The sequence below is a fragment of the Mesoplodon mirus genome (assembly GCF_964341445.2).
Source record: "Mesoplodon mirus genome assembly, chromosome: 3".
NCBI lineage: Eukaryota > Metazoa > Chordata > Mammalia > Artiodactyla > Ziphiidae > Mesoplodon > Mesoplodon mirus.
The window spans coordinates 179,510,310-179,524,653 of NC_138978.1; the positions used below are offsets into that span (position 1 = coordinate 179,510,310).

General features: G+C 36.3%; 1 protein-coding gene across 2 annotated transcripts in view; it reads left to right on the forward strand.

Annotated features, from left to right (window-relative positions):
• The window catches only part of AIDA (axin interactor, dorsalization associated), a 44,487-nt gene that overhangs the window by 24,863 nt on the left and 5,280 nt on the right, over window positions 1-14,344 (forward strand). For both annotated transcript variants that reach the window (XM_082613796.1, XM_082613795.1), the window contains exon 7: window positions 12,590-12,712. In XM_082613796.1, the coding sequence (XP_082469922.1) occupies window positions 12,590-12,712 (123 nt within the window). The remainder of the gene's footprint in view (window positions 1-12,589; window positions 12,713-14,344) is intronic.

Consider the following 14,344-nt stretch of genomic DNA (forward strand, 5'->3'; position numbering starts at 1 on the left):
ATATTGCAAGAATTATCAAAGTGTGACACAGAGACACGAAGTGAACAAATGCTGTCGGAAAAATGGCGCCAGTAGACTGGCTTGCTTGCTTGACACAGGGTTACCACAGATGTTCAATTTGTAAAAAATGTGATATCTGTGAAGTGCAATAAAGTAGTACAGTAATAATAGTGATATTCCAGTGTTTATAATGCCCCTTGGGGAGGAGGCATTATGGAGTTGGAGCAACATAGACTTGAACCAACAGACACTGGGCTTGAGTCTAATCTCTGTCCATTACTGGTTGCACCTATTCTTAAACCAGTTTGAACCTCAATTTCTTTATTTATAAAATGGGATGATAATCATGCCTAACTCATAAGGTTCCTGTGAAGACTAAACAAGGTACAGCATATAAAGCTTTTAGCACAGTACCTGTCATATGCTGAATATTAGTGAGGTGATTATTCTCATCATCATCATCTTTCAATGGAGATAACAATACCTACACTATAGGATTATTGGGAAAATTACTGTAGATGGTAGCTGTTATTGTTAATAATGTTTCTTTGGTATAGGGCATTATTCCTAATGTACCTTGCTTTATGAAAAGAGAGATGTATTTTTCTTGTTTTTGTCATATATGTAGGAAATTTCAAAATTGCTGAGATGGTGAGAGAAATCATCTCGCTGTTTTACTAACTGAATAGTTGTTATTCCCTTTGCAAACCACATATTATCATTGCCGTAGCTTCCAGTACTATAAATTTCTATCTGACTTGGTTGTTTGCTCGCTTGCTGTACTTCTGTAGCAAACAAGATCTTTAAAGCAGATGATGTAAGCCATGAAACATACAGATCAAGGTTTTTATGAGGTTCAGGTTGCTGAGTTGAAAAGAAACTTCTGTCGTAAATTAAATCCATTTGCTATGTAAGAGTAAGCCCAAACTGAATAGATTTTTGTAAACTGATATAGCATTGTGATATTTCATTTCAGAGGTACAGAAGGCGTACTGAACCCTTCTATTCTCTGAATTTCTTTTTTGAACGAGTACATGTAGTTTAATTAGCTGTTTTTAGTTTGGGGTCATTATTGTCCACGACCTATAGGTGTCATTAAAAAATGACTCGTAAAATTATATTCATTGACATTATCAAAATAACAAGATGGCATTTAACCTTTCACTTAACTGTAAAGCAGGAAGCATTTTATTTTCCTTGTTATTCTGAGAGAATCCAAGATTTTAGTTATGCCTAGGCTGTGTTTGCATTTGGTGGCAAGGTAGTTCTGGGAATTGTTGTGACTTTTAATTTATTATCTTTGTTTTTATGTAAGTTACTGAATTGTAAGTTTATTGTGACTTTTTTTAAAAGTCAGGTTTATTGAGGTGTCACTTACATATACAACATTCACCCTTTTTAGTGTGCAGGTTTATGCGTGCTGACAAACGCCTACAGGTCTGTAACCAGCACCACTGTGAGGCTAATGAGGAATAAGGTATGGTGTGCAGATGTGGTAGGACCCAGAATCGTTTTTTCCTATTTAAAACCCAAAGTGACTTTTTAGCCAGCCTTTAATGGGGGGAGGGGGGGAGGTAGATATTATCTTATCTTTTTTGATATTAATCTTTTTCCTTTTCAAAATTTAAAAAACTCATATGGCAAACATCATAAATTTTTGTTAAATAATTGAATTAAGCCAAAGTAGGATTTAATTCTTCTAAAGGTAAGCTTGGTAGATTTCATTTAAATCAAGGATATAAATTTATAATGTGTTTTTTATGGCCTAAAAATGTATTGACATTGCTGAATATAAAGCTCTTAAGATCCTAAGCCCAGGAAATATGAATTAAAAATAGCCAAGGCACAATTTTCAAGATTTTAAAAACCATTTTTTTACTGAATGACGTGATTAAACTCAAACATAGGCTTAGCAGGTTCAAAATTATACAAATGTGTTGGTTTTTTGAGCTCTTATATAGGCTTAAATATGCATAAAACATGTTTATTTTTGAAACTAAAAATAAAGAATGAAATTTACCTCTTCAGCGTGAAACCTGTGCTTGGGTTTTCCTGCACAAGTACTCTATTCTGAGTTGAACTTGAGAAATAAGCAAACATGAATTTCATTTTCAGCTGAAGTTTTTTTCTTGCTCACACATATAAGAGGTTGAAAATTGCAGCAAAATGTTCATTGCTTTCCTATGACTATCAGGGCATCCTTCTTTCACAGAAATCCAGAGCATGCCTAGGGGCACAGCGGTGAATATCATCTCAGGTGTACGGTTAGACCACAGCTCGCGAAGTTCTTTTTCTTCTCCAAAAGTCTCAAGTTCTCAGGCTATGCAGAAGAATCAGAGAAAGTGTTCCTCACCCAGGCATTTATTAGTATATAAAGGGAAGGAAAATACTCTTTGATTTTGTTCTCTTGTTCTCCAGACTGGTTTTTAATAAGATGTAAGACTTATTTATTTATTTTTTCTCTCTCAAGCCCAAGCAGTCGTGGAAATATTTCAGGATTTCCTTTTACAAGTTAATACTTTTTCTTTTAAATCCAAGAATCCTGTCACTTGAAATTAAAGGGTTTTCTTCAGAGCTTTGCAGAGACTGGTTCATATGAAATGTCTGTTAAGTATGCTACATCCTGCAGGCCTCATCTTCAAAGCACCCGGCAACATCTGGCCTACTCTTTCTTGAAAGTACTCTGGCAGTCCAACCTTTCAACTCAGACACCTGTGGGGAGCTCTTCCTTGCTTGCTGTAGGGAATGATGGATTGCCCTTTTTAAACTAGCATTTCTACATGAAGCACATGCCCACTGACTCCTTCTAGACTTTGTGGATGTGTGTTTATTATTTTTTTTTCCAAAATGTGATACTGACACTGATACATTCTTTATGTATGCAAGCAACTTCAATCAGCTATAATTTTAATTTCATAGACCTAGATACAATATTATTTAAATAATGGCCCCTAAGATTTTTTTTCAAACTTTTAAAGCAGTTTTAAACATGAACAAACCTCTTACAGTTTTTCAAACTCTTTTTCGTGAAAGCTTAGAGGAACCCATTTTCATCAACTGCTAGACAATAAATTACTTGCTAAAAGAATTTGTATGTGTATTTTAATGTTTTACTACAATTTCTACCTCTAAATTGAATTCAGTATTTCAAAACAAATAAATAGTCCCTCCATAACTTTTTATCTACCTGCAATGTCAGTTGCAAAGATTATCTATTGCCAGAATTTGAAGACACATTTAATGTGTTACCTATCTACCAAATATTGTGGCTGGTTTGATCAATATCATTATCTTAAATTGTGTTTAAAATTATCCCAGAATAACTAAAGTATTTTTCTTGAAAGAAAAAAAATGCTACTTAAATGCGAAGTATTATCATGTATGTCCTTTTTTCTTTTATCATGCTTTAGCAGCACAAAGAAATGTGCACTTAAAAAATTTTGGATGACAGGGATTTCCCTGGTGATCCAGTGGGTAAGACTCCATGCTCCCAATGCAGGGGGCTTGGGTTTGATCCCTGGTTGGGGAACTAGATCGTGCATGCATGCTGCAACTAAGAGTTTGCATGCCGCAAGTAGGAAACCCATATGCTGCAACTAAGAATCTGCATGCTGCAACTAAGAAGCCCACATGCCACGACTAAGACCTGGTACAGCCTAAATAAATAAATAAATTAATTAATTAACTTAAAAAAATTAGAAATTTGGATGACAGAGAATCTGTGTCAATAGTACTAGATATGTGAGTTTAGTTATAAGTATTATAAATTTAAAGCAATGAAAACTAACAAGATTATATGTATTATCACATATATATGATATTGCTTAGTCTACATTTTAGACACCTGATAGAACTCTGCTGTAAGTGGGGATAAAAAATTAATATACTCCTTGTTAGTGGTGTTTAATTTCCGAAGCACTAAGGCAAAATAAGGACCAACTCACCTCTTATTTTAGAACCAACGCCCGTGGGAACATCTGTACAATATCAGATAAAACATCAAACAAATAAAGTTACTTAATAAGCAAACTCAAATCACAAGGTTTTCAAAAGATATAATTCTCAGTAGTTATCCAAAAAGTCATTGCCTCTTTAGGAGTCTTGTCTAGGTGATGATATACTACTGTTTTGGAACAAAGACCATCATGCCATTTTTCGTTTTAGACCAGGAAGAACAATCATGTGAGGACAGGGTCTTAAAGGATTTCATGGACTTCAGTTTCCATGTAACCTCTGTTTTCTTATGTGGACTTGGCACACAGACTCCTGGTCTCTGGGCTGGCGGTCCATTCCTAGTCTGGTTCTCCGAAATCTCTCTCTTCCAGAGTGCCTTGGCCCCATACAGAACCAACCAGTCCACGTGAGGAGATCCTCCTTACGGTAGGTTCCGCAGTGTTACCAGCTTCCCTTGGAACAGAGGTGTTGTAGGTGAAGGACGAGGGCTGCAGCTGCTCCTCCGCTTCTGCCCCGAGGTTTTCAGAACCTTTTTTTTTTTCTTAAGTTCCATATATATGTGTTAGCATACGGTATGTGTTTTTCTCTTTCTGACTTACTTCACTCTGTATGACAGACTCTAGGTCCATCCACCTCATTACAAATAACTCAATTTCGTTTCTTTTTATGGCTGAGTAATATTCCATTGTATATATGTTCCACATCTTCTTTATCCATTCATCTGTCGATGGACACTTAGGTTGCTTCCTTGTCCTGGCTATTGTAAATAGAGCTGCAATGAACATTTTGGTACATGGCTCTTTTTGAGTTATGGTTTTCTCAGGGTATATGCCCAGTATTGGATTGCTGGGTCGTATGGTAGTTCTATTTTCAGTTTTTTAAGGAATCTCCGTACTGTTCTCCACAGTGGCTGTATCCATTTACATTCCCACCAACAGTGCAAGAGGGTTCCCTTTACTCTGTTTATTTTAAATGGCTATTAGAACCTCAGAATATTAGCACCTTGTCAATGGTTGTGATTTGTAGTTAAGTGATTTTTTTTATGTTTCTGGAGCCATAGCTGCGTTCATAAATTGTCTTCTACAGTTGATGCACTATGGAATAGGACAACTTGGATTACTGGTCCAAATACAACGTATTGATAAATAGTTTTCATCATCAAGGTGGACTTTGGTGTGTCCCCTATTGCCCTAGTGGAGTAAAATGACCCTGGAGCTTGTGATTCGTTGTTGTTACCTTATCAGAATCATCTGTAGGCTTAGGTTGGGAATCCTCCTCTCCTAGCTCATACCTCTTCTTCAGAAGCCACATTGAATCAAATAATTCCCCCCAGTTTTCTTTGACAGCAGTAGGACATGTTTGCTCCAGTTGGTGGTACACTGGGGAGGTAGGGCAGGTAAATCAGAAGAGGCTGACAGCACCGGGCTGCCTTCCTCCATGCACTGTAGAGCTTACCAGCTGCCAGTGGCTGCCCCTCTCTCGCATGAAAAACTAAAAATGGATCCAACCAGATGAACGTGGTCCTACCGCCCATTGCCATATGAGGCTCAAAGACCAGTAATAGAGTTGCTGTAGGGACTGCCCAGTCTCTGTCCATCACAGTGGACACGCATTGCTCAGTACACAAAGTTCAGGTGGCGTTTATTCCTTCTTAATCACTCTCTTTTGTGGAGCTCCTAGCCACAGCTCCAGCACACCCCTAGGATTCTGCGGAAACCTGGTTGAGAAATCCTGGTTTAGGCAGTTAGCTGTATGGCCCCCCGAAGACATCCATATTCCAATCCCAGAGCCTGTGAGCATGTATGTTACATGGCAAAGGGACTTACGTTAAGGACCTTGATACGCAGATTATCTTGCAGGTCCTTTTTAGGCTTTGTGGACAATTAAATTACAAAAGTGGCAAATGGGACATGGCAGTTAGAAGCATGGACTCTAGGGTCAGACTGCTGTGTGATAATGGACAAGTTACCTAACTTTTCTGTGCCCCAGTTTTCACCTTCTGCTAACTAAATGGGACTGATTAACAGCTATATCATAGAATTATTGTGAGGATTAAATGAGTTGACACATATAAAGTTAGAACATTGCCTGGCACGTAGTTAAGTGTTCTGTAAGCATTGATTATCTGTTGTTTAGGCAGTGCTACCACATAGAAGAACATTTGTTATTTTTGATCCTTGCTCTAGATTTAATAGCAAATTATTCTAGCTGGAAAAGCTTAGTCTATACCAGATCATGTATGATAAGTTCTTTTCTTATCCTGATTATAGTCTTCAAGTTTTACAAGTGTAGTTGCTTGTTCTCCTGTTACTTTATATAGTTGAATATTTTAATTATTCATTTAGAAATCTTCTTTTAATGTAGTGCTTTGATTTCTGATTATCATATGGTTTTACCTTTGATACATAAACATGCTACCTTTCTCATCTAACCCAGGAGCTGCAGGTGGTATGGTATTATGCTAGTATTTTATCTTCTTTCACACACATGTCATATAAGACAGTGCATCAATACATATATAATATATATATTATCTAGCCATTTGTTTACTAGAACATAATATAACCCTTAGAGCTGTGAAATTCATTTATTTATTCAACAATACATTAATTCAAAAAGGATCTGTTTATTACTAATGCCAAACAATAAAAAAATGAGTGGTTACCCAGATTTGTCTTTCAAGAAGCTTACTATGTAGTCAACAAGACAAAGCCAACAGTACATAATGATGGTTAGAGATGTGCACAGTGTATTATGGGTGAGCAAAAAAAAAGGCTAAGGGAGTTCAGCACAGGGGATCTAGCCTGAACTGAGACTCCGAGTGTGTAGGAGTTGGTCATACAGGGAGAGAGCACATTGGAAACCATCACGAAATACCTTGAATATTCACCTTTTTATATCATTTGTAGTCTTCATTTTATAGTCAGCTTGCAGATGCTCTTTAATAGGTGTAATGAGGGTGAAACTGAACCTTCATGATGGAATGTTTTCATACTACCTTGAATGATAGGATAATGAAGCTGAATAAATTAACTTGCAGCTCGAAATCACTGCCTTTGTATTGAATTGTTAGAAATATATTCAGTAGTTAGATTAGATTTTAGTGTGGTCTGAGGCAAAAAGGTTTGTTGGTAATGAGGAAAGAAATGTCATCCCATTCGTTCATTTCAACTAAAAGAGCTAGACAGTTATAGGTTATGAACTGATTCATCCAAAGGTAGAAACCAGTTTTAATGTTCACTTGGGAAAAACATAGTCTCATATCACTGACTTTGAATATTGGATAAGAAATCACCTTTTGACTGTCAAAGAAAGAAAGCCATAGTCAAAGTAAAAAAGACAAGGGGCTAACATCCTTAATATATAAATAAAAATTTTAAGTTGCGACAACAAAAACCAACAAGCACGTTAAAAGACTAGGCAAAAGACATGAACAGACAGTACACACGTAGATACAGACACACAAAGATGTACAAATAGCCCTTAAACATATGAAAAGATACTCAACTTATAATAAGAGACATGCAAATTAAAACTACTGTTGCTTAGGCTGTGACAGATGCTCATTCATCACTGGTAGGAATACAAAATAGTACAGTCCCTTTGGAGGAGAATTCAGCAATATTTAACAATAACAGCAAAAGTACACATTTACTCTTAGGCCCAGCAATCTCACTTCTAGGAATTTATTCTCAAGATACACCTCTAAGAATATGAAGAAAATATTTGCATATACGCCAGGTTGTTTATTATGGTGTAATCTGTAATAATAAAATATTAGAGGGCTTCCCTGGTGGCGCAGTGGTTGAGAATCTGCCTGCTAATGCAGGGGACACGGGTTCAAGCCCTGGTCTGGGAAGATCCCACATGCCATGGAGCAACTAGGCCCATGAGCCACAACTACTGAGCCTGCGCGTCTGGAGCCTGTGCTACACAACAAGAGAGGCCGCTATAGTGAGAGGCCCGCGCACCGCGATGAAGAATGGCCCCCGCTTGCCACAACCAGAGAAAGCCCTCGCACAGAAACGAAGATCCAACACAGCCAAAAAAAATTAAAATAAAAATTAGAAACAACCTAACTGCCATATGTAGGTTGGCTGAATAATACTATAGAATACTATAGATAATAATCAGGAAAATCTCCATGAACTGATGATTTTTCAGAACATATTGTTCAATAAGTAAAATATATCAAGGCAATTCACATTAGCAGATTAAGGAGGAAAATCTCATAATCCTCTGACTAGATGCAGAAAGGTTTAAATTCTAAATCTCTTCCTGATTTTTAAAAATTCTAGCAGACTGAGAACAGAACAGTTCTCTGGGTGTTCTCTAAGGGATGCTTTGAGCCAAAATCATACTTGAAGCATTCCTTTTCAGATCAATAACAAGACATAGTGCCTACTATGACCTCTTTTCATCAGTGCACTAGGACCAAAAACAGAAATAAAAGATAAAAATTATTTGTAGACTTTATGAATATGTATGTAGAACCTGCAAAAGCGCCTATAGGTAAATAATTAGAAATAGTAAGGGGCTTCCTGGTGATCCAGTGGTTTAGAATCCACCTGCCAATTCAGGGGACACGGGTTCGAGCCCTGGTCTAGGAAGATCCCACATGCTGCAGAGCAACCAAGCCCGTGGGCCACAACTACTGAGCCTGCGCTCTAGAGCCTGCGAGCCACAACTACTGAAGCCCGTGCGCCTAGAGCCCGTGCTCCGCAACAAGAGAAGCCACTGCAATGAGAAGCCCGTGCATTGCAACGAAGAGTAGCCCCCGCTCACCACAACTAGAGAAAATCTGCACACAGCAACGAAGATCCAGTGCAGCCAAAAGTAAATAAATAAAATTAAAAAAAAAAAAGAGATGGTAAGAGAGTTTAGCATGGTTCCTGGATGTAAAATCTATACATAAGAATTGATTCTATAGGCTTATTGTGATCATTTTGCAATATACAAATATCAAATCATTATGTTGTATACTTGAAACTAATATAATGTTGTATGTGAATTGTACCTTGACTTTTTAAAAATTATGTACCAAAAACATTGATTTTATTTCTATAAACAATCAACAGTTGCTTAGAAAGTGAAATAACATTTATAATAATATCAGAAAATATCAATATAGTTTAATAAATCCAATGAGAAGTATAAGACCCATGTGAAGAAAGCAGTAAAACTTTATTGAGAGAAATTAAGAAGTCTTAAATAAATGGAGAGATATATTCCAGTTCATAGGTTGGAAGAAGCAATTTGTAAAGATGTGACTGTTTCTAAAATTGATCTGAACTTCACTGCAGTCCCAACAGTGTTTTTGTTATTTGATGTTTTGGGGTTTTTTTTTTTTTTTAAGAACTTGACAGCTTTTGTATTATAATTTACATGGAAATGCAAAGGGCTAAAAGTAGTTAAGACTCTTGAAGAATAATGTTAAGGCGGGCGAATTTGCTTTACTGAATGTCAAGACTTTTTGTAAAATTATAGTAATCAAGACACGGTATTGGTGCAAGGGTAAGAAATAGTCCAGTGAGAGAATGGGGAGCCCGGAAAGAGACCCACAGTTGAGTTATGATCAAAAAGCCACTGCAGATACATGAGTGAGATGACAGTCTATTAAGTAAGTAGTGCTGGGACAATTGAGTGTCCATGTGGATTAGAATGGGATTGGGCTCCTACCACACACCATAGCCAAAAATTAATTCTATGTGGATTATAGAATGAAATGTGAATGGCAAAACAAAAAAGCTCTTATAAGAATACCTTCATGACCTTGGAGTGGGGAAAGATTTCTTGAATAGGACACAGAAAGCACCGACTATAAAGGAATTTAGAGATTGAGAAATTTGAATACGTTAACATTAAGAATTTACCATAATCGGAAGACACCATAAACAGAAAAGGCATTCTAAACATGCAAAGACTGATCTTGGTATTAAAAGTCAAGAATAGCTGTTATCTCTTGGGAGAGAGAGTGATTTGGGTGCGTGTTGGGGGCACAAGTCAGGCTCCTAGTATGCTGGTAGTATCTTTCTTTCCTGGATATGGTGCTAGTCACACAGGTGTGTTCACTTTGTGAAAATTCATTAAGCTGTGCCTAGCATTTGTACACGTTTTAATATGTTACCCTTCACTATACAGATATTTAAAAAAAAAGGAAAGCCACTGAGAAATTATTTGTAAAACATGTATCCAACAAAAAGCTTATGTCAAAATATTAGAGGACTCCTACAAATCAGTAAGAAAAAGGTGAACATTTCAGGGACTTCCCTGGTGGTCCAGTGGGTAAAACTCCACGCTCCCAGTTCAGGGGGCCCGGGTTTGATCCCTGGTCAGGGAACTAGATCCTGCATGCATGCCGCAACTAAGAATTCTGCATGCTGCAACTAAGACCCAGCGCAGCCAAAATAAATAAATAATATATTTTTTAAAAAAGGTGAGCATTTCAGTAGTAAAGTGGGCAAAATAATTGAATAGATACTTCAGGAAAGGGGAAATACAAATGCTTATTTTTAAATGAAAAGGTGCTCAACTCATTAATCATTGGCAAAATGAGCTTAAGACTAGATTGGCATTTCTCTACACCTAAATTGGCCAAAAAGAAGAATCTGACAACTGCCAAGTGCTAGCGAGGGTGTGGAGCAATGGAGATTGTACTAGGAGCAGAAACTGACACGACCACTTTGGAAAATAGTTTGTAATTACATAGTAAACATGAAGGTGATACACCATGTGACTCAGTAAGTCCCCACCTTGGGGAATGTGTGCTTAGGTGGGGCAGAGCGTGTTTCCAAGAATGTTTACAGCAGCGTTGTTAACAATTTCCAAGAACTTGAAGCAGCTCAAAAGCCTGTCAACAGAAGAATGGATACAAAAACTGGTATATTTGTACAACCTCTATACTATACTAATTCTGGACAATCATAAAAATAAACAAATTACAGCAACTGACAACAATTGGATAAATCTCAAGTACAAAAGCAGGCAAAACATAATTATACAGGTATGCTTTTTAGTAGTGATTTTAAAAGCCAGGGTAGTGAGGAGGAGGAATTCAGAAGAGCATTGGGTGGGGATAGAAGGGAACTCCTGAGGTCATGCTTTATTTTTTGACCTCATTGGTGGTTACGTGGATGCTTGCTTTCCGGCATTTCATTAAGCTGTACACTCGTTTTATTTGCTTTTCTGAATATGTGTTAGATTCAGAATTTAAAATTTAAATTTAAATAAATTTTATTTAAATAAATTTAAATAAATTTTAAATTTAAATAAAATTTTTTAAAGAATAGACAGTGGGTGCAGTAAAGACCTTTTATCTTTAATGTAAGAAAACTTGTGAAAATTGAAAATGTGTTGAAATATGGCAAAATATTTCATGTGAAAAAGTAATGTTAATTTTGAAACAGTATTAAATACTGCTTTGAATGTCCCATTTTGGTTTTTCTGCTTTTTATAGTTCTGCCTTGTCATTAGTCAAAAAAATTTTTTAACAGGTATCACCAGTTAAGACTCTTGGATTTCTATAGTAATTTTCATGTCACAAAATTCACTCATTCTAAGTGTACAATTCAATGACTTTTGATAAATCTATAGTTTTGTGCATCTATCAGTGTGATCCAATTTGAGAACATTTTCATTGCCCCCTAAAATTCCCTCAAGCACATTTGCAGTCAGTTAATATATTTTGAACATGGTAAGTTGATTGATTCATGTACTTCAAATACTTCCTCATTAAAAGTAGAATAACACATTGTTGGATAGAAACTTGAAGAGTGTCAACCAAAGTCCTTTATAAGTGTTAGATTCTGTAAGTTGTGGTACTATATACATATTAAATTAAAATCAACTTTTGTTTGCATCTGTTCTTCATCGATTATTTGAAATAAATGAACAAACCGTACAGTTGATTTCTTTCTTCACGTCATTTTCTTGGTGGGGAATGCGCTTGTGTGGTTCTGGGTGGTTTTTCAGTTTTAAAAAATTTAATTGATGTATGAAAAAGATTTCAAACATATAGTTACTCTTGTGGTTTTATGTGTCATTCTCAGTAGGACTGATTTCTGATAGATCATACAGAATAGGATGAAGAAAGGAGTGGGAAATTACACTGTAAATTTATTCAATTAAATTTATAAATATTAAGTTATACGTTATTTCCTGAAAGGTTAATAGTAGCTGAAAGATTTATTGATTGATTCTGGTATTAAATTTTTCAAACTTTAGAAACACGTAACAGATGTTTATAAAGCTTTCTGTGTCCTTGTTCTATCACTTCATGTTGAGATGTGGAGTGTATTATGTAGGAGTAAATGTGAAGCATATATATCATGTGCATTCTCAATTACGTGGTAATTTGTAATTGGGCTTCCTGGATTGGAATTTTAACAAATTTGCATTAGTAATTTATGCTTTAGTGTTGAATATGAAGTATGGAAGTGTAGATGTATCTTGTGTCTAATTAAGCATTTGTCTGAGAAGAATAACGTCAAGTGTCTGGAAGTTTCGGAAACCAAAATGATGCCTGGCTAGTTACTAAGCCAGTTAAGAGCAAAGCTGCATCTTCTCTATGTTGTTAAAATATTTACTTTGAAATTATTGGTGGAGCTCATTTTTATTGCTGTTTCTCCGTTGCCAGGTACTTTATTACCAAGGTTGCCATCAGAACCAGGAATGACATTACTCACTATCAGAATTGAGAAAATTGGCCTGAAAGATGCTGGGCAATGCATTGATCCGTATATCACAGTTAGTGTAAAAGGTAAATAACTATGTATATCTATCTTCCCTCTGGGGAATTTTATAATGTTGCTTCTCATTTGGAACTTTTTTGGTGGGGAGAGGGAGGGGATGTTTTATATCTGTGACAACTTATTTTAGTTGATTTTACAATGAGGCAAAATCCCTGGGAAGAGGTGGTCATCATTCCTTCACCAAACATTTCTGAGAGATTTACTAAAACTACTTCCCTATGCATAACTTACACTCATATTTGCTTTTGGCTTTTTCTTTGTGTATATCTTTTTATTCTTAAAATTCCGTCAAGGGTGCTGACTAGACAGACACACTGTCTTCAACAGCAGATGCATCCTTCAGAAAACAGGTTAAAAAAATGTCCCCACCTTCCAAGGGTGTGTGGTTTTCTTTGCAAAGCCCAGTGTTCTCCTATTTTCCCACGCCTCCACTTCAGGTCCTCTCGTTCCTGTCCAAGAGAAGTTTGTACATAGGACAGCTGTGCAGAGGTGGCTGAGAATCAGGCCTTCAATTAATCATGAGTGGAGACAGGGAAATAGGACGCGTCCATAAACATCCACGCCCTGAACATAATCCTGCGGGACATTAGACGAGTGATGTATTTCTTATACTTAACTATGTTACCGTCATTATTAAGCATGATTACTCTTAGGATTTGTTTTTTTTTGATCCAATGGCAAACCATTTTTTTCCTTGAAAACAACTTTTTTGGTCATTGGTTTAAGAGGGAAGCCACAGTGATTGAATTGTTTTGTCGTTGCCAAGCATTTTATACAGCACTTCATTTGTAAAGCACTCAACAGTCTTTTAAAAATAATTACTGGGTGATTGAAGATGAAGTTGTCATACTATTATTCAGAAATAACTGCACAGTTAATCCAGTCTACAGTTAATAAACCTGCAGTTTGAGACAAACAGGTATGGACTGAAATTAAATGGAGGGAACTTTTACCGATCATAGAAATATTCAGACCCATGGGTTCATTAGTACCAAATAAAAGAAAAAGGATTTGGGCTACAGACAAAAATTTTAACATGGAGAGACCATGATCCATAGCACTAATGCTGTGATACTTTAACTTCTGATGTTACTGGTTCTCAAATCCATGGTCTGCTGGAAAGTATTTATACCCTACACAAAACTACATCTCTCATTCAGGAACGAACACTGTAAAATACAAAAAAATGTAATGAAATGTAGATATTATGTTACCTTTGCATATGGTTGAACTGAAACATGTTTTATTTAAATATCTTTAGGAACTGAAGTAATCAAACATACTCTCTGGCTTTAAGGTCCCTAAGATGGTTCTGTTGAATAATACATGAACACTGAGTAGTCATTAAATGAGTCTGTGTTGAATTAGATTAAACTGGATGATTCCTGGCTCCAGAAATTACAGCAGTATACCATACATAGTGTGCCATCTGGTTATTATAAATCAGCTTATGTTATAGCAAATAGAACCAGAATTTAAGTAATATATGTAAGAAGTGTTCATTCATGGAAAGGTTTCCTTGGCAGCTGTTGTGTCCATTGTTTGGTCATCTGACTTGAATACAGCAGGGGAATTCTGATAATGTTAGATTTATAGGCCTTTCTGTGTCATGCACACGATCAAGGTTGGGAAATAGGGGT